The sequence below is a fragment of the Oryctolagus cuniculus genome, chromosome 2 (assembly GCF_964237555.1).
Source record: "Oryctolagus cuniculus chromosome 2, mOryCun1.1, whole genome shotgun sequence".
In the NCBI taxonomy this organism is placed as follows: domain Eukaryota; kingdom Metazoa; phylum Chordata; class Mammalia; order Lagomorpha; family Leporidae; genus Oryctolagus; species Oryctolagus cuniculus.
Genome location: NC_091433.1, coordinates 5,452,826 through 5,473,340, shown reverse-complemented (window position 1 = coordinate 5,473,340; position 20,515 = coordinate 5,452,826). Strand labels below are relative to the sequence as shown.

Genomic DNA, 20,515 nt, shown 5'->3' with positions numbered 1-20,515 from the left:
AACTCTTCACATAAATGCGGTGATTTGAGAAGAGGTCCATTGGCTTCCGTGAGCGCTAGCAGCTCCCTTATCAGGAGAGAGGTCAGAGGACTGCGGCCTAGCAGGGTAGGGGACGGACGGCCTCTCTGGGCTCTCTTCCCAGCTCCGGCTCAGCATTCCAGCAGGTGGGTGGGCGTCGGTCTGTCAGCCCCACAGCTGTGCTGTCCTCCGGAACCCCTCACGTGTCCGCGTTGCAGAAGTGCCCCGGCAGACTGCCCAAGCTCCCCACACACCCTCCTCTGACCGCCCACGCGAAGGGGCGGCGAGCGGCCTCGCCCACTCCTCTTCCAGGGCTTGGAGATGGCATTTCGCTGTCACTCTACCACCGCCTGCCCATGCTGGAGAGAAGTGTGTCATTCTGTGGCATAGAAACCCTGGCAAACACGGCTCCCTTCTTCCCCCGGGCGCCGCCGGTGTGGACACACATCTTTCCTCCCGAAGTCCGAAGGTGTGAGGGCCGTGGCGTCCGCGGGGCAGGCGCCACACGCGGGCTCCGCCGGTCGTCGTCTGCCCTGCCCCTCAGAGCAGCCTCCGAGCGGTGAGGCAGAACCTCCGGTGCGGTCGCCCCCAGCTCCAGACTTGGAGGAGTCAGGGCACTGCCTCAGCCAAGGCCCGCGGCTCGGGCGCACGGGCGAGACCCGGGATTCGAACCCGCGACTCCGAGGCCTCCTCCCGCGCTTCAGATCTCCAGGAGAAGGGGATCTAGAAGCTGAGCGGGCTCCTTCTCCCTCGCTTTCACTCACCGGCTGAACGACTGGACGCTCCCTGAGGGCCGGCGCGCGCTCGGCCGCGGAAGCAGCCGAAGCGGCTCCCGAGGCAAGCGGCACTGAGCGGGAGGGCCGACCCCGCGCGTCGCGCCTGCAGCGTGCGGGGTCGGCTTCCAAGCCCTGCAGCGGGGCGCGGCGGGGTCCGGGAGCGCTGAGAGCGCCCAGGGCGGGCGCAGCCTTAGGGACCTCGGACGCCGGCTCCGCTCCGGCCGCGCCGCACTGCGCACGCGCGCCCCCGGCCCGGCTCCGCCCCCGGTAGGGATCTACCGCGGGCGCGGCGGCGGCGGCGGCGGTGGCGGTGGCGGGGCCGGCGGTGTAGACGCGCTCCGCCGCGACTCGGGACCCTGGGCCGGCGCGGTGAGCGGCAGAGCGGGAGGGCGAGGGCCCCCGGGGTTCGCGTGCGCCGGGCGGGGCCGGGAGACGGCGCGGCGGCGCGGGGCGGGGGCTCCGGGCTGCGGCGGGCGCCGGGCGGGGCGCGAGCCCGCAGCCTCGGTGGCGCCTGAGGCGCGCTCGCGGCCGGGCCGGGCCGGGTCGGGTCGCCGCGGACCGGGTCGCCGCGGACCGGGGCCGGGCCGCCGGCGCGGCCGAGGGGGTGACAGGCCGCGGGCTCGGCCTGGGAGCGCGGAGGGCGGGGAGCCCGGCCGGCCGCGGGCGCGGGCCGGGGCGTGGAGGGCGCCCCCCGCGCTCCGGCCCGTCTTTGTGCCGGGACGACCCCGAGTCGCCCCGCGGCGCCGTGCGAGGGCGGCCGCCGCCCGGGGCCGGGCTCCCCGCCCCCAGCGGTTTAAACGAGGCGTCCCCAGCCGGGGCTCCTGCCAGGCGGCCCGAGCAGGAAGTGTCGTCAGGAGGCCATTTTTAAAGCCTCCTGCGGGCCTCGTCGTTGAGCGTTGATGCTCGCAGGGCTTCCAGTGGTCACAGGAGCCGCCCCCGGCCACGCCCGCAGGGGGCCCGGGCCGCCCCAGGGGCCACGACGAAGCTCGGGTCCGGCGCCCAGGCTGTTGGCCCTGGACTGGCCTGGCCGGCGCGCCGTCGAGGGGAAGCCAGCCAACAATGAACCCGGGACCCTGCTGGCATTGTCTTCCCCCGGGAGTGCCCAGGAGGCGGTCCCCGGTGAGCTTGGCTTTTCCTGCTGGGGAAGGGGAGAGGGTTGAGGATGCTTTGAAGTGCCCCAGATGCTGATGTCATGCTGTGTGGGCCTGCCCCATCCCCGCCTGCCCCGTTCTGGAGCAGTTTAGGGCCAGGGAAGGGATGCCCAGCGCAAAAGAATGAACATTTCTTAATTGGAAAGGAAGATCCAAAGGAGAGAATGAAAGAAAACATAGCCTCTGTGTGTTGGATGTTTAGCAAACCCCATTTTTAAAAATGGGGTGATGAACAATTTATTAGTGTAACATTAAAAAAGAAAACCTGAAATGCTCCAACAGATGTGTGCCCAACTACACTGTCGTGTTGTGTTGGGATCCTTCAGACGTTATTCCTTAGGTTTCAAATTGAAATCCCTAAGAGGAAGACATACCCTGGTCTCCAGAAACTGACAGTGCTTGGCATAGAACAGAGAATGGGTCTCTCTCTCTCTCTCTCCCCCTTCCTCTCCTTCTCCCTCTGCCTCCCTCTCCCTCCCTCTCTCCCTCTCCCTCTCCCTCCCTCTCTCCCTCTCCCTCTCCCTCTGCCTCTCCCTCCCTCCCCCTCCCCCTCACTCACTCACACTGTCTCTCAGTCGCATATACAAAGTTCATCCCAACCTGTGATGTATTTGCACAGAGATCCCAACATGGGTCCTGGGAGCCCAGAAAATGTTTAGAAACCAATAGTAATGGAATATTGGTAGGAATTTGGTTTTTAAAATTGTGTAGCATTATCTTTAACCAAAATGTATTGTTTAAAATTTTGTCGTTTTCTATCTAATGTAATAGTGTTGAAAAATAACACATTTGAATGTATTCATTTCTGTTCTGCTGATAACGTTACTACATGTGTACTTGGCAAAGAGCAGAGGGAGGACCAAGGACAAGATCACGTTGTTTATGGGCCTCCTCCCTGGTGTGTTATGCTTAACATGGACTTCAAAACTCCAATAATGGCAGTTTTTTAAAAAAGCAATAATACCTCTATTTCTCTAGGTCTGTTTTCCTTTAAGTGAAAAGATTGGGCCAGTTTTTGTGCAAAAAGAAGAACAAAGACCATTTTTATCATCTCTGCCAGGGCTGCCATTCCCTCTCTGCTCATTCTTTCTAGTAGTTTAGAACTGAGTGCCTCCAAGAGCCAAGCCCTGTGCTGTTGAGTGTGATAAACAAGATCCTCACCAGTGAGAATGTCCCCAGTCTTGACTGTTCTCAGACTGTGTTGTGTGCTGCATTTCATCATCATTGCCCACTTATGCTCTTCTCGCCAACTACAGTTTCCAAGATTTCATCCCTGGAATGAAAGCAGCTAGAGGTCACCTAATCCAGACATTCTCATCGTGCTGTGGGAGTGGGGTGGGAGGCACTGGAATCACATGGGAAGAGTTTTGCACCACATTTCTGAGCCCCACCCCAAGAAAAGGGTCATCTGATAAATCAGGCTATATGAGTCCTGGGAATCCTTTCATTTTTTTTGAGCTCCCTAGGTGACTTTGCCGCATAACCCTCTTTGAGAAGAACTTCTAGGACACATACCCTTTAGTTCCTGGAAGAAATACACCAAGCAATCAAGGCTGTGCACCTCCAGGACTTACCTCCAAGTGTCTGGCTTCTGTTGCAGGCCTCCCTGTGTAGCACCGTGCTGCCACACCGCCACTCGGGTTGTGAATACACAAGCCTACATCAGGGTCTGAAATTGTGACACAGATGGCACTCACCGCCTGAGAAGAAAAGGCCTGAAAAGGAAGGAAGAGCCCATGAAACTTGCCACATTCGACCCCTGTTTGCAGCACGAGGGCTTCAGGCAAGAAGTAAGAACAGTGCTCAAGTGGCGGTATACCCTGGCTGTCACTTTGGTTCACCACTTCACATAGCAGGGTAGCAAGAAACAAAGAATTCAGATGGGACTTCGGCTACTGCTTTTCTCTTAACTCTGTGACCTTAGAAGAGCCACCTAGCTTTTCCATACCTATGCTCTTGGAATAAACAGGTAACAACTGAAGGCTTGCTTTGACAAGTATTGAGGTAATATATGAGCTTGCGTATGTATATAAGCACCCCTTCCACTGACTTGGGCCATGGTGCTCCAGGACAGACAAGCAGCCACTGAGAGAGCCCCCTGTTGAGATCCTTGATGCAGCACTTGCCTGTTTACTGAAACTACCATTTACTTCTTTGTGCCTAGTTACACTCCTTAAAGACAGCAGCCCATTGCAGCTGAGGGGATAAATCACTCTTGGTTGGTGCTCAGGGTACTGATGCCATGCCACGGGCTGTGTGAGATAGTCAGGGCTCTAAGGATCTGCAGACTGACTGCTGTTCCGTACCGTGAAGAGCATCGGGTGGAAGCTTGTCTGGTTTCCCCATTATAGTCCCAAGACAGTGGCCTTGCCCAACTTCCAGGCACCTGTAGGTGGGTTCACTATAAAAGGACTGCAGAGGATGTTGCTGTTATTCTTTCCATTCCCACACGCTCCTGCACCTGTGGTGTCTGGTGGTCTTCACATTGTCTATATAGACTTCTTCACATATTCTATATGTAGAATCACATGGGAAGCTTTTTAGACCCCGTTGCCCATACTGTATCCTACCCTCAGCCCCTCCCCAATTAAATAAAAGTATACAGGATGGAGCATTATTATTATTATTATTTTGACAGAGTGGACAGTGAGAGAGAGAGACAGGGAGAAAGGTCTTCCTTTTGCCGTTGGTTCACCCTCCAATGGCCGCCGGGGCCAGCGCGCTGCAGCCGGCGCACCGCGCTGATCTGATGGCAGGAGCCAGGTGCTTCTCCTGGTCTCCCATGGGGTGCAGGGCCCAAGCACTTAGGCCATCCTCCACTGCACTCCCGGGCCATAGCAGAGAGCTGGCCTGGAAGAGGGGCAACTGGGACAGAATCCGGCGCCCCGACCGGGACTAGAACCCAGTGTGCCGTTGCTGCAGGCAGAGGATTAGACTATTGAGCCACGGCACCGGCTGCATTATTATTTTTAAAGACCTGCAGGTAGTTCCGGTGTGCAGTAGAGCAACTCTCTGTCCCAGAAACCCCTTCAAAAATAAATTTAATTGCCCTAATGTAGCCAAGGTTGAAAACCACTGGTTTAGTGGGAGATGTTTCTTCTGTGTTTGATTGTGCTTTAACTTTTAATTAATTTCTTCTATAAAATTATGGTTTTTCTTTAAAGCAAAAGAAGGGAAGGAAAAACAAAACTATACTTGTATGTGTCCTTCATTTTTAAATCTCTGAAGACCTGAAGTCACTGTTTCATAGCACAAAATTATTTGATATTGCTTTTATTAATATCTTATTTTTACTGTGTGTGATTCTCATACTAATCTGAGCATATTTGCTCCTTTCCCTTTTTTTTCCATATGTAAAACTAAGTTTTAGACTTAAAGGGCTCTAGTACTGGTCATATTCATTCTTTTGAAAGTTTTTTCTCTTTAAAAGGTGTTGAAGAAAAATCATATACATTGTAGACTCAGGTGATGGGTGCCAAACAGTGTCAGGTTGATCCCCAAATAACTTCCCACAGGCAGGGAGGAGGAGACGGCGCTCCCTGCCTCCACCAGGTGAAGTCCTACTGCTATAGACTTTTTATCTCATCAGGCGCATGCATTAAATGCACCTGTTTCTGTCTCCGGACTTGACTGGATCCTTCTGTATTTGAAAGTGTCTTACAGGAACTGACTTGACAAAGCATTTCCGTCAGGCAGAAGTTTCTTGCCCCTTCATTTACCCTTTCCTCATTTATTCTTTTTGTTTCTCCCATTTCACAAGTGACAAAACTCAAGCCTAAGGTTAGTGAGTCCAGAGTCATACACCTAACTTTTGGACCTTGTTCTTGCTTTCTCAAGGTTATTATCGTTATTTCTTTGTCACGCTGAACTGCTTTCACCTGGAAAGCAGGGGTATGAGGCAGAGCTATCTTGTGCAATCTTCTTGTTGCTTAAACAGTGCGCTTGCTTTTAGCAGGAAATGTAAGATTGCAAGAGTGAAATGTGTGTCAGCAGCATTTGCAAGTATTTTTTGTCACTGGAATGTCAGTGAATTTGGAATTGTTATTTCTAAGTGCAGGGTAATTTGGCATAAAGATTATAGTGTCTACCTGATGGTTTTCCTTGTCTAGGAATGTGTTTATCCATTCAGACCAGTTGATTCATTGTCATGGAGTGAAAATGCTCTTCACTGAGGTAACATGTTACTTCCTAGATGTCATCCTGCTGGAGAAATGTTGGTACTTGACATGTCTAATGTTGGATATTTTCCACCATTAAAGTATTACTTATTTACATGCTAGTGGGCACTTCAGGGTAGAATCATTTTAAAATTTGGGTTCCTGGCCAGCGCCGTGGCTCACTAGGCTAATCATCCGCCTAGCGGCACCGGCACCCCGAGTTCTAGTCCCCGTCAGGGCATCGGATTCTGTCCCGGTTGCCCCTCTTCCAGGCCAGCTCTCTGCTGTGGCCAGGGAGTGCAGTGGAGGATGGCCTAAGTGCTTGGGCCCTGCACCCACATGGGAGACCAGGAGGAAGCACCTGGCTCCTGGCTTCGGATCAGCGTAGTGCGCCGGCCACAGCGCGCCAGCCACAGCGGCCATTGGAGGGTGAACCAATGGAAAAGGAAGACCTTTCTCTCTCTCTCACTGTCCACTGCCTATCAAAAAAAAAAAAAAAAAATGGGGTTCCTGTGAAAAGTTAGTTAGGCCTTTAAATAGATAACAAAGTTTTTGAGCAGCTGCGCTTTGCGCTCAGGGCTTGACATACATTGTGTAGCTTACTCTCTCCGATCGACTTTCAAGTTTGAACTAAAACCTGTTTCCTGGTCTGACAATGACCAGAGAAAATCACTTCCCTAAGGACCTAGCAAATAGGAGACAGTTTCAGAGTTTGAACTATAAACCTACCATCACTGTTCCCTGTGCTCTTTGGAGAGGGCACAGCAGTTACATCCCAGTGGGTTTGGTAGAAATGCTAATGAAAGGAGGACTTCTCTGTCAGGATTTCTGAAAAGAGCAGATGAAATTTGCTTCTCCAGCCAGAAAGGTTGCAGACAGGCCACTGTGCCGAGTTTTCTGGTTACCTCTCATGAACAAAATGTGATGGTCCATGTGGCATGCATGTGATGAAATGGGCCCCCTTTTATTTCTTTTCACATTAGCATCTAGCGCAGAGACATTCATTTGCTACAAGACTGTCTCACATTGTGTCTGAGCTTAGCAAGAAGTGAGTGGGGAAAAGGTAAGTCAGTAACCAGCTTGTCTAGAAACAGGAATTGCAGTGAGTACTCCTGTAGGGGAACATCTTTTCTGTGGTGATTATAAGCATTTTGTAGTCACTTTGCTGCTAAAGCTAGGGAGTAATTTTGACCTGGGGTAAATTACCTTTTAAGCTATACAACCAGATAAATAGGATTACATTAGTAAAATGACACTCAGTGTGTGTAATTGTCAGGCAGCTAAGAAACTCATTTCAGCTGTCCTATTTATATAATTGGTATAATTTCTTTATTAAAAATGGGAAATAATATTCTTAATAACTTAATGCATCAGTAACTTATCTAAGCATGTTTACTTTCATTCTTGCCATTAACCTGTATGATAATGCTATGAGTAGGTACAGTTACTGGCTCTGTTACAGGTGCAGAATCAGTTTGCCCCAGATCACACAGCTTAGAAAGGAATGGGACTGAGATTTAAAAGCCCATCATCTGACTACAGAATCTATATGTTTAACCACTATTTTACTGTTTATTTCTCTTAAAAAAAAAGTTATATTGATTTACTTGAAAAGCAGAGTTAGGGAAAGAGAGGTGTCTTCCGTCAACTGATTCACTCCCCAAATGGCCACAGTGGCTGGGAAGCCAGAAGCCTGGACCTACATCCAGGTTTCCAAGAGAGTGCTGGGGGTCCAAGCCATCTTCCACTGCTCCCAGCACATTAGCATGTTGTTGGATTGGAAGTAGAAGAGCCAGAACTCAAACTCAAATGGGATGCCAGCGTCGCAGGCAGTAGCTTAAGCAGCTGCACCACAATGACAGCCTCCATTCATTTCTCTTAATAGTTACCTCTTTACAATATTTAAAAGTCAAATATTTCTCTTTTTTTACTAACTTATACAATCTTTCATTTTTTTTAAGCCTTCAATGTCACTGAACTGGTTTCTCCCACACATTGTATTTTTCCCCTTATGTCTCCATAAATCAGTGGACTCACAAGCAAAAGAAAATCTACCATGTGGGTGCTTCTAAGCCTTTCTTTTGAGCATAAACAAGATGTGGTCCAGAGAGCCCATTGGTGCCACAAACTGTGCCACTCCTTGGGACATGACAGTCACCTTCGGCTGATGATGTAGATAATTCTACACTGTATAGCTCACTGTGTGCTATTAAACAGTTTTGGAAAATGGTATTGGACATTGTATTATACCATAAAAGTAATAATACTAGGTATTTCCTCTGTTTTTTAGAGCCCTCCTAAATTACCTATCATCGTACAAATGCAGTGGCAAAGACACTGAGTTTCAAAGGTAGGTGAATGCTGGCACCAATATTAATACTGATTTCTTAAGTTTTCCCTCAGCGTCAGGTGCACCCAGGCACAGCCTGTTGTCTACATTATCTTTTAGAATCCTTGGTCATTGGCCCACTGAAAGTGACACGCCAAGAGAACTCCACTTCACAGGTGGTTGTACTTGACATGAACCCAGTGAAGGAAATTGTCTGAAGGAACAGGGGCTTAGAAGCGCATTGCTGCAGTGTGCCTGCTGTGCCCTCAGGAATGTCCATGTGTAACTGCCACTATAAGAGGCTGCTGCGGTCATTTACCTGCATCTTGGAGTATTACACCTGAACTAGCCACACAAATTCCAGAAGCCAAAAAGAACTTTTATCTGCTTATTTTAAAAAAACCTGACTTTTTTTTCACCCAGACCGAGGGAAATGGCAATGCAGTAACTCATCATTTTGAGAGTGCTTTAGAAGCCAAGAAGCTAAGTTCAAACAGGTGATATAGTGCAGTCATGGCCTAGAGGTCCTTCTTTGCCTATTAAACTCCATCTGCTAATCACAGCCTCGTGCTTCATGTTGGCACCTGCTCCCGTGGACTCGTAGAATAAATAACTGCTGGGAAAGTCTTGCAGAGGCACAACCCAGGGGACTTTGTGCCTTAAGCGTTCAGCTTGGCTTGATTAATTCTCCTGAGACTTCCCTCCATCAAGATGCTCTCTACTTCTTATTGGCGGATATGATCCGACTTCCCAGTTTATCCTCAGTTTTGGAAAGAATGATACCTCCCAAGTTCTAGGAGGACTTGGAAAGAAACAAAAAACTGCCTAATGTGATTTTTTTTTTTTTTTTTGGAAGAATCTTGAAGGCTTGGAAAAGTGCTAAAAAACTGAAAAATGTACAAGTAGAATCCTGGTTTGGGTGATTTTTAAAATAGAGGAGTCTTGTCATGATTTATTTGAGAATTTCTTAGGGTTAATGGATGAAGATCTTAGGTTGAAATATGACCACATGTGGCTTAGTAACAGGGATACATTGTGAAGGATAGACTGCTAGGTGAATTCACTGTGCAAATATCATAGAATGCCCTCACACAAACAAGGGACTAAGATACCACTAGGGTACGTAATGTTACAGAGCCACCATTAGATATTTGGCCTGTTGTTGACTAAAACGCCATGCAGTATTTGACTAAAGAGTATGTACGCCGTGAAATGCAACTAAATGGCGCACTCCCTCGCTTGCTCTCTCATTTGCTCTCATTCATGGGATTACAAGACTGATAGAGCAGAGTAGTGCATATTGACTGAGAAGCAAGTCTTTTCAACAGAATTGAGAACTAAGGACTGGGTTAACAAGGGTTCTATCAGGGTCTATATTGTTTTTGCAGCTCCGGAATCAAGATAGAAGAGGAAAAAAGGCCACAGGGAAGCTGGATTCAGTATTCATGTATGAGTAAATTGTTGACAGAACTATGTGAAAATAAAATTAACTGTTTAAAGAAGGAAGGAGGTTTTCTGTTAATGGTGATATCAGCATCAACTGCATGGCCAATTGATGAAAATGTTTAAGTCTTTGAATGTCACAAGAAGCTCCAGCTAATTATCCTGAGTGCTGGTTTTCCACTGAGATTAGACAGGGTGCTTTATCAATCACAAATGTCTATTCTCCCAAGACTTAGATGCACTAGCCTCAGAATGAAGCCCAGGGACATGTATTTTAGCAGTGATTTTTGACACGGCTCCAGATTCGGAACCCCTAGACCCTGTCCGCCTTACCACCTGCCTTCCTCCTCTGCATCCTTTGGGCCTCTGATTTTCTTAGGTTCTAGTTGTAGCTAAGGCTTTTTCTGTCTTGCTGGATGAAAATTATGATAGTAGTGTCTTTTGGTTATAAAGGGTGTGACTTCAGGGATCAACAGTGTCAGGCTGGGCTTAGAAATTATGTGGTCCAGGCTTATGATTTATAGATGAGCAAGAGCATGTATATGGGTGGCTTGCTTGAGGACACTTGACTTGTAGTAGAAGTTGTACATGTGACTTCTCTTTTCCTTCATTAGAGACATTGACAGATCTGGAAAACAAAGTGCACCTCAGCACCTCTTCTCAAAGTCTTGCCTGTTGGCTGCACTAACAGTGCTGTGGTCGATGGAAGCTTTGCCTTTGCCAGTGTTTACTGGTTGCCAGTTTAAGACGTTTGTGTGTTCTCTTTAGACTCACAGTTCCCTTACCTGGTTAGACAGTGGAACCTTGAGGGGACAGACAGCATCTTGTGTCCCCACAGACCTCTATCCACTTGATGTTTAAAGTGTTATATGCACATTTAAAGTTAGGGCAAGTCTAATTGAGTCCCCAGAAGCCAGGGCATAATTGTATGCTGGAAATTGCCTTTAGAAGAAGATAAATACCTTTCGAAAAAAGGGAGATAGGAAAAAATGTTGCAAAAGACAGCTTATTAATTATGGTAAGTTCTGCTGGTACTTTCCAAAGCTACTTTTAAAGGAGAAGATTTTATGCCAGATCAGGGTTTTCTGTTGACCCTACTGAGAGGTTTTCTGCTCTTCCAGGCCAGCCTTTCAAGTTAACTATGTATGACTCTTGGCAAGTTGCCACAAGAAAGCTGGTAATTATCCGTCATACTGCTGCCCCTTACCAAGCAAATATTTACTGAGGGTCTGTATCTTCCTGACATTTGGACTTTAAAATTTCACATGTTTTCTTACACTCTAGTTTAGTCACCATGGTAGTTCTGTGGGAAGCATTGGATAAGTATCCTTAATTCTGATTGCCAGATGAAGTAAAAAAGAGATTAAAGATTTAAGTGACTTTTTAAAAAGTCATTTAAAAAAGGATTTTGAGCAGATTCCAAACTAGAATGGTTTATGTTTGGTTCTTAATTCTATATATTTTAGAAGAAGTCTTTAGAATATGTATCAAAATTAGTCACTGCAACATAACATGTGAGTATTGGAGTAAGTACCTGCTTTTGAATACACTTGTACCTCTACTGCCCAATCCAAGCTAGTCACAGTCTGCTGCCATTGTCTAACCCTCAGACTCATCCTCATAGAATCTAGAGGCGGTAGTTGGAATGTAAATTAGGTCATGTCATGCTGCTATGCCAGTCTCACCCCACTTCTTTTTCTTGGGTAGAAGAAAGCTACATCCCTACAATATTCTTATAGATCTTTGCTTTACCTCTCTCACTACCCCTTCCATATTCCCCTCCAGCACTGGAGTCTTTGTTCTTCCTTACATGTACCAAGCCGAATTTCCATGGACTTGCCTTCTGTTTGCTTAAAACATCCCTTTTCCAAACAGTCACAGTGCTCCTGGGTTGTCCCCGGGTCTCTTCTAAAGTGTCAGCATGAGGCCCTTCCCAGCTGTCCATCCTTCTACCCCAGCCTTGCAAATTCACCATCACATTGGCATTCCCTCTCCTCCTCATCTTGTTTGATCGTGTTTTTCTTCCAGTTATCTTAACCACCATTTGACAAATATATAACCTGCCCCACCTTTCTGTGGTATATGTATCCTGAGGATTGAGAATGAATTTGCTGTTGCTCATCAACCTCCAGCACTGAGAATAAACGCTGATGCATGATATGTTGAAGGAATAGCTATTTATCTTCCTGGTATTATCAGAATTCCTGACTTCTTACCACTTGTGAAAGAAAATTGAGTGTTTAAACAAGAGCGTTCATATCTAAGATGTAATGATCTTTAATGTAGAAACAGATGTGAACACCGGAGCCAAAGACCTGTCTACTACTTGATAACACATGTTAAAAACTGGACTGACAGTGTTGTATACAAGGTTTCTGTGTGGCCAATATGAAATTCTACTTGTGAAAACTGCTAGGATGTGTTCATTGGCACTTAAAAATGACTTTCACTAATGGAAAACTGCTCTGAATTGCTGCTTTTATGGCCTCATTCTGGGTATGTCTGTTTAGAGTTGTCTAAACTGATGATTTTTAGGTGACAGAGCTTGAAAATGTTTTCAATTTGGGCTTTTTTGCCAACTTTTATGTTATATTCACATGTGTTACTATAATATGAGTTTAAGATTGTATGTTGAGATTTCGCATACAGTTTGGTAATAGCTTAGCTAGCCTTAAGTTCATGTGTTGATCATTCTTTATGATTTTTGTCTTCCTGTAGTGTTGCCTAGAATATCAGACAATTGAAAGCAATCACACTTGTGGACCATGCACCTACAGTGGTGGTGTATATAAAAAGACTACTAAGTATGCACCCAGGAAACAGCTGTTGCTGTACCAATCTTTATTGAAGGATGCCTGCAGAGGATTTTATCATGTGAAACCTTCTGACTTCCAGTCAGCTTTTTTGAGAAATGCAGATAAAGAAGATGAAGGATACCGGAGAACAGTTGTATACTACACAAATGAATGGTGGACCCAATTCCTTGACCATGTCACCCAAACAACCTGATGCCAATCGAGCAACTCGGCCAGATAGACAGGAAGCTCAAACCCTTTTGTATCAAGGCTCAGAGGCTGAGGCTGCCATGATGACCATTGCTACATGTGTAAAATGCAAAAGTGTTCACAGAATCCCTCTCCAAGATTTGAAAAAGGGTAGTGGTCAAAGCCCAAAGGAGGACAAATATATCTGCTTCAAATGCAACCTTGATGCAGCTCCTCTCCATTTGCAGTTTGTCAACAGTAATCCCAGTGCTACTCATTTTGGAAATAAAACTGAAACCATCTCAAGTCCTGTCAATAACAAATTTAAGGTAAGGAACTTTAAGCCAGGCAAATACTACTGTGATAAGTGTCGATTTTCCACCAAGGACCCTCTGCAGTACAGAAAGCACATGCTTCAACATGAAGAGATTAAATTTATTTGCTCTCACTGCAGCTACATTTCATACACAAAAGGAGAGTTTCAGAGACATTTGGTGAAACACACAGGCATATTCCCTTATCGATGTGAGTATTGTGACTATGGTGCTATTAGAAATGATTATATTGTCAAGCATAGAAAGAGAGTACATGAACGGGCTGGTGCAAAAAGGCCACTCAAAACTGTTGCCAAGCTGGAACCGAAAAGAGCCAGTGCTTCAAAACAAAACACAGAGCTTTTAAAAGCTTCCAACCCTAGGACTACATTTCAAAACAAGTTGTCAGATCAACTTGCAAGATTCTCTGTCCACACAAATAAAGACAAAATACACAATATCATGGTGTTACCTGAATCAAAGGAATACCAAAAAGATGTAGTGTGTGTTCCAAATAAAGTGACGCTATCTGAGCCAAATGAAGTCAGTCTGTTTGAGAACAAAAACGTGGAAGTGGAAGTGTTGTCTCCTGCAAAAGAACCTGTTCAGCCGGGAATGCCGTTAACAGTTGTGGCACCAGCAGAACTAGTTGTCCCAGCAAACTGTTTAGCCCAGCTGATAGATGTGAAAGTTGTCAATGGTACACAGCAGCTTGTTCTGAAACTGTTTCCACTGGAAGAAAACAGCTGCCTTGAAGCCAGCAAGGATGATGGAGGTAGTTCTGAGCCAATGGATAAAAAGAATGTTTCAAATGAACAAGGAACAATAGTTTGTACGGAAAAAACAAAATCATTAACGATTGAAGGGAATGTTGGAAAATTTGTAGGCATTAATAATCTTCAATCTTCAGTTCAGAAACAACTTAAAAATGTTAAATGGTTTAAGTCTTATGATTTTTTCAAGTCAAATTCTAATGTGCACAACCGTGGAGAATCTGTTTTTCAGTCTGATACAATGGAGGATTTGCAGAAAAAAAACAGTTTGTATCCACACAGAACCTCCCTTCCTTCTCTTGCCTTAAAAGGGCATTCTCCAGCATCTATAGTCAAAAACAGTGTTTTATGTGGTTTTGGAGGTACCTCAAACCCTGTTACTTATAGACCTGCCCATTCTTTTGCTGAAGATGGAAAAAATTTGCCCAGTGATTCACAGAAGTTATTTCCGCTTGCTGTGTCACCTTCAACCATTTCCTTCTCTGGAGAAAAAGGCTCATTGCCTTTAAAGGAAAGTGACAGAGAGTCTAGAAGTAAGATCGGTGTTCCTGTAAAAATGGCTGCTTCTAGTAGGAAGCCAGAAAATACCCAGACAGAAGACCACAAAGCAGTTTCAAATATAGGCCCAATTTCCTCTCAACGTAAAAGTGAATGTTCACATATAAATTTAAGTGGAGAGGATGGAATCAGATCTCAACAGCCTGGTGATAAGCCTTTGGAATTAAAGGACTCTGAAAGGACTAAGGACACTTTTGACGGTCCAGTAATCTCATCAGTATTTTCTCTCAGCTCTGGATCTGAAAATGTTCCTGAGGGCATTAAGTGGAGTAGTTCAACCTCCAAAATAAAGTCAATTGAACTGTTGCGCAGAAAGATAGCTCAGTTGATTGAATCCTGTGGCAAACCTTCATCATTGGCTGCAAATAGTGCACATCGTCGTTCTGTAGGGCAGGCATCAAAGGTAACTTCGAAAGCTGGTCCTGAAAGTGTTCGAGAAATTAATGTGTCACTCACTGGCCCTGGCCCTTCTGCAGGTGCTCTTCCAAAGCCCAAAGATGATCATGGTAGAACGGGCAGTGAACAGCTTACTCATCCACAGATGTATCCAAAGTGTGTAGATGGCTGCGATGGGAAGACCGAAAGCAGAGTGACCAGGAAGCCTCATGTAGCTACTCCAGTGTTAATCCCCAAAGGAGCTGTGTTGAGGGTTCTCAACTCCTCTGAGGATGCCCATATTATAGAGGCCACATGTGAAGCACCTGTCAGCATACCTTGCAATGAAACAGAGTTAATAAAACCAGTTCCATTCTGCCCTGTAACACAGACCAACTCAGACCTACAGGTTTTGACAGGTGAAGCTGGGCCAATAGACATGTCACGAGTACTTGAGACTTCTCTTCGGCCTAAACCAAGAAAAGAGAGTGCTGTCTACTGTAACACCACCCCTAAAAAAACAGGCACCCTTCATGGACAGCAAGGAAGCAGTGAATTGAATAAGCAAGGAAAACTGCCTTCGAGAAATCTTGCCACAAGCAGAAATAAAATCAAACAAGTAAGCTCCTCCAAGAAGAAAAGTAAGATTCAGGCTGATCCTAGCCGCTGTCTCAAAGATCCTTCAGTTTTTCAGGTTGCACGACAGCTTCGACTGATAGCAGCTAAACCAGATCAGTTAATTAAATGCCCCCGTCGGAACCAGCCGGTCATTGTGTTAAATCATCCTGATGTTGACTCACCAGAAGTGACCAACGTGATGAAGGTAATCAATAAGTACAAAGGCAATGTCCTCAAAGTTGTTTTATCAGAGAGGACGAGGTGTCAGCTAGGCATCAGAAGGCATCACGTTCGGCTGACCTATCAGAATGCAGAGGAAGCTAATCAGATTAAAAGGCAAATGATGTTGAAAATGAAACTTAAAAAAGTGCATAAAAACAACTACCAGGTGGTGGATTCCTTGCCTGATGACTCATCACAGTGTATTTTTAAATGCTGGTTTTGTGGGCGGCTCTATGAAGACCAGGAAGAGTGGATGAGTCATGGCCAACGACATTTGATAGAAGCTACTAGAGATTGGGATGTTCTTTCTTCCAGCGGCAAATAAGCAAAAAAAAAAAAAAAAAGTTGGTCTTTAAAGCAAGTTTTTTTTTTTTTTTTCTTTCTGGTTTGGAATACCCTTTCCAGATTCAGTAGGAGAAATAAAAGTTGTAGAAATGAGATTGTTAATCCTTCAGATCCTCTCTAGGAATGTTGAAAGCTCCTAACCTGAGCTTTGTGATTAGACCTCAGAAGGTGTTTGAAGGCCCTGAAATTGTACGCACAAGTTTGTGGACATGTGTTTCTCTGGTGAGAGGATATGAAACTCAGCAGTTTCCTTTAGTGGAATCTGAATTCTTTGTGTAGCACCTGTTTGCAAGTAGATACACATCTTTTATAATTATATTCAGAGGGGCAAGTCTAGGATATTTTACACATGCTCTTTATATAAATGCTACTGAAGAATTAAACTTATGTTTTGGTGTGCACATCCTCTTTGTTTTTGCTTTAACTCATCTCCTGAATATTGTTACATAACAAAAGTTATATTGTCTTTATAGTTACCTTAAGTTTGGTTATAGCAAAATGGCCATTCTTTTTAATCCCTTCCCCACTCTCTAATACTCGTGAATGTTCTGTTACAGCACAGAGTCTTGCTTTTGTTGGCTGTTTTAAAGAACGGTCCCAAGGAATTGCCAAAATTTATTATTTCAATAGGTGTTAGGAGATGAAATATATTTTAAGTATTTATTTAGATTTTACTTTTAAAAAGTCTTGATTTATGATAATTCGATAGGGAATGTGCCTTTTTACCAAAAAACAATTTTAATGATGGCTATAGGAGGAAGACATCTAAAAGTAAGTCTCCTCTTTGCCCTTACCACTCTCACAAAATAAATGGCCAATATAAAACATGATAGGACCGACTTCTTAAAATACATGTAAAACATTGGGAAGATAGTTAAATGTAGGCTTGTAAAGAAAGCTCTAAAGGGGGTTGTATGTGACTTAGCTTTCATTTGGGAACTCATCTGGAGACTGTTGGTGTATGCCACCTCGTACTACAGGCCGTGGACCCTGCTCCCCAGGTCTCTGCCTAGTCTCTCAGCCACTGTTTCTGCGCAGCCTTTCTGTGGACTTGAGATAGTGTCCCTGCTCACATGCTGTTCCTTTGCTTCTGTGTTTTTGAAGCCCCTTAACATTGTCCTGCATAAAACCAACAGAATCAACAAAACAGAAATGCCCCACTGCCTTTGCTAAGGTGATAGGAACACTATTACTGAATTTGATTGCTAATAACAATCTGCTGCTAGTTATGTCAACCATGCTTTCCCTGTTGCTCACCTATCCTAGGAGAGCACTGACTGCACTTTCCCAACAAATGTCAGGACTGTCTACACAGCACACTTGCGAACATTAGGAAAAAATCCACCCTCTACACAAGCAAAGTTCAGGTGTATTGTGGAAGGCTTGGCAAGTGCAGCACAAGACTAAATTTCAGTCTTCACTTGCCCATGCAGCCAGATACTGAGCACAGCACAGCCACCAACCTCCCCAGACTGTTTGTCTCCTTTTGAGGACTGGGTGCTGTGAAAGAAACTGGTAACATCTGGGGGGGGGGGGGGGCTTCAAGTAGTGAGCTGGAAAATCCTGATTTTTCTCACATGGACAAGTCTTAAATTATCTGGTAGGTGGGATTATCCTTTAGAGTTGGTTTTCATTAAAGATAATTAACATTTTTGTGTAATTGAGTACATGACCATTAAGTTGATTAATGAGTTGCTTTTTACTTAAAACCTTGCATTGTTTGTGTGTGTACACATAAAATATTTTTTACAATATGAATACTGCACCTAGTTTCTTGTTTTACAATGTGTAGACTGGAAGAATGTAAAATGTTTTTATAGTCTAAGAATAATTTATTTTGGAAGCACATTTTTATAACATTCTCATGTTTTTAGAAAATGCAAGCACAGTAAATGATGGGATCTGATTTACATGAACAAACAGAAACCCCAGGGGATCACTCTGTCACAACATGCTTTTTCATTTGGTGCTGTTGGAGAAGTGTTTCACTGCACAGCAAAGAGCATTCTGAAGTTTTACTCTTGTGACAGACATGCTACCCCTCCAGCAATGGAGAATGCCTCCAAGATATGGAGAGAAGGCTGTGATTCTTTGGTTTGTTTTTGTATTATCTCCCTGTGGAGTGGCTTTTTCCTAAATGGCTAGACTCAGCATTGGTCATGAGTCAGGTTAGGGTGTTAAGTGTCGATACAAGAAACTTACTGTAGCATCAGCTATTTTTTCAAGTATTATCTCAAACCAACAAAATACTTGTGAAGGTGAATTTTGTGAGAAAATAGTAAGTTGGGGGGGGGTCAGAACTGTAGTACTTTTAAGAAATTAAAGGAATCCTGCAAGTTGTAAAAATGGGGGGGAGTGGCTATCTTAAGAATTTTAGAAAATAGTTTAATGTGTATAAATGTCATCAAATGAACATACTTCTAACAGAATTGGAGGGAGTAGGGGCAAAACTGTGCTGAGTATTTGTGTACTCTAAACCTTGATTGTGAAGGACCTCCGGTTACTGCATTTTGTTAATAGTACTAATAAAATTATTTTAAACTTTTAAAGTAGGTTTTCTTTTGGGGACCAGAAATGAGATGACTTTGTTGTATTTATGATATAGACAAATAAAGAACAAAAATTTTTTAAATAAGCAACACTGACTCGATGTACATGCAAATATATTTTATTCACATTTTTAGCCCCAGTCCAAAATATTTTGTGAGTCCCTATTATTACAGACCAAGTGCTGTTTGCTGAACAGAATGTATTCACCATCAATAGCTCTATCCCTCCTTTGAACATACAGAAGCCTAGCAAATGAAGATATGTTCAGCCTTTGGAATCTAATATATATGAGCAGAAAACAAAACCTTAAGTAACATGTTTAAAGCATTATAATTCCTGTGTTAACAGTGTGCTGCTCTGATTTTAAAACATTTGTATATAGATCTAGAAGTTGGCATAAGTTTTAAATAAAATTTTCCTGTCATTTTCATTTCTGGCTGTTTATGACAGCTAATCTCGTATGATTCATTTCTGAGTTAACAGAAATGCATTATTCCATGCAACAGATGTTTTGAATCTCATGAAAGTATTTTGGGTTCTGCATACCCAGAAAGGAGGCAAGTTACCTTCTTAGGTTGCTTTGGCTTAAATTCACAAGACATGCTAGTTTGGACAGTAGTAGTTACCACTTTCCTACCATGGTCAGCAGACTCGGAAAAATCAGGTATGTGGGTGGGCAGTCAGCTTTCTATGTCTAGCCTCAAGTAGGAGAGAGGCTTGGTTGAGAGTTCCCACAGTTAATGAGACTACTGGATCATGGGATGTAATTACATTTTTTGTGTCACCTGTCCAGAAACAATTGGTCCTTGTAACTGTAGTTCATGAACGTTTGAAAAGGAGGAGTATGAGGATATTTATGAGTACACTTATTTTTCTTGTTTGACTCCAAGGTGTTGATTGTCAAAAGAGGAATTTGATGATACAAATGGTGACCTTGAGGAAAAGACAAGTAATTTGGCTGATAATTTTCCAAGTTAAAATGAGTCATAATCCTTGAATCCTGCAGGATTAGTCTGTGAAACTGAGTGAGCAGGAATCAGATAAGGAGCCTGGAGGAATCTGCATTTAGCATGGACTACCAGGGACAGCTTTTAAGGTTTAAACAGAAGTTGACTTCCAACTTACAACACATTTAAACCTCAGTCGGTTACTATTAATAACTGATGGATTGAGTGGAGACTTGATCTGTGGTGTTAGTAGGTGGGCACAGTGGGAGGTCTTAAGGTCTTCTGGGACATAACCTCAGAAGGTAGTTCTCATGAGAGGACTGGTTAAAGCCAAGTTCAGCCTAGCTTTTCTGCTTCCTGGCTCATCAAGTGATTGCCCTCTTCACACTCCTCAGACACCAGATTGTGGGACTTCCTGGTCTCGTACTGTGAACCTCTAAAACCATGAGCTTCCTAAGTATCTCTACTCTGGTACTTTAAAGAAAGAAATGGCTAACATATGTGTGGTGAATGTGGGGAGCAGCTCGGACTAGACTAAGTTACTGGAATTAAGACTTATTCTATGCATCTGCTCTCCCACAATATGGCGCTGGGAGAGGAGAAAACAGCTTTTACACAGCTGCCTCCAGTTCAACCAATAAACTGTAGGACTTGCTCCTGATTGGAGGAGAGCAGCGTACTCGGCGTGTGGGCAGCCGAGTTGGGATTGGCAGAGGAGGACTATAAAGGAGGAGAGAGACGGCATGCACCAGGAACATCTAAGGGGAACATCTGAAGGAACACCTGTGCAGCCCCCGAGAGAGCCGGCCGGTGGTGTGCCGCTCCCCTGCGGAAGTGGGGAATGTGGCCAGGGGGAACCGCCCTTCCACGGAGGTGGAAGGGATAGTAGCCAACCCGGGAAGAACCAGCAGCAAACCCGGGGAGGGCCGAGCAGACGAAAGAACAGCGCAGGGTC

The 20,515-nt window shown here is 44.9% G+C and overlaps 1 protein-coding gene across 14 annotated transcripts; it reads left to right on the top strand.

The window, feature by feature from the left end:
* The first annotated feature begins 1,025 nt into the window (after window positions 1-1,025).
* On the top strand, window positions 1,026-18,702 carry ZNF518B (zinc finger protein 518B). Of its 14 annotated transcripts, none has more exons than XM_051829921.2 (4): window positions 1,026-1,163; window positions 3,546-3,735; window positions 8,393-8,452; window positions 12,593-18,702. In XM_051829921.2, the coding sequence occupies exon 4, from the start codon at window positions 12,786-12,788 to the stop codon at window positions 16,041-16,043; it is 3,258 nt and encodes a 1,085-aa protein (XP_051685881.2). In that variant the 5' UTR covers window positions 1,026-1,163; window positions 3,546-3,735; window positions 8,393-8,452; window positions 12,593-12,785; the 3' UTR covers window positions 16,044-18,702. The 14 variants fall into 14 exon arrangements, with proteins under 14 accessions (XP_051685881.2, XP_051685870.2, XP_051685892.2 ...); XM_051829910.2 differs by having other exon boundaries at window positions 3,546-3,914; XM_051829932.2 differs by having other exon boundaries at window positions 3,546-3,949.
* The last annotated feature ends 1,813 nt before the right edge of the window (window positions 18,703-20,515 follow it).

Excerpts from the sequence above, each read along its gene's own strand:
- ZNF518B (XM_051829950.2), top strand. The coding sequence starts at position 12,786 with ATGCAGATAAAGAAGATGAAGGATACCGGAGAACAGTTGTATACTACA.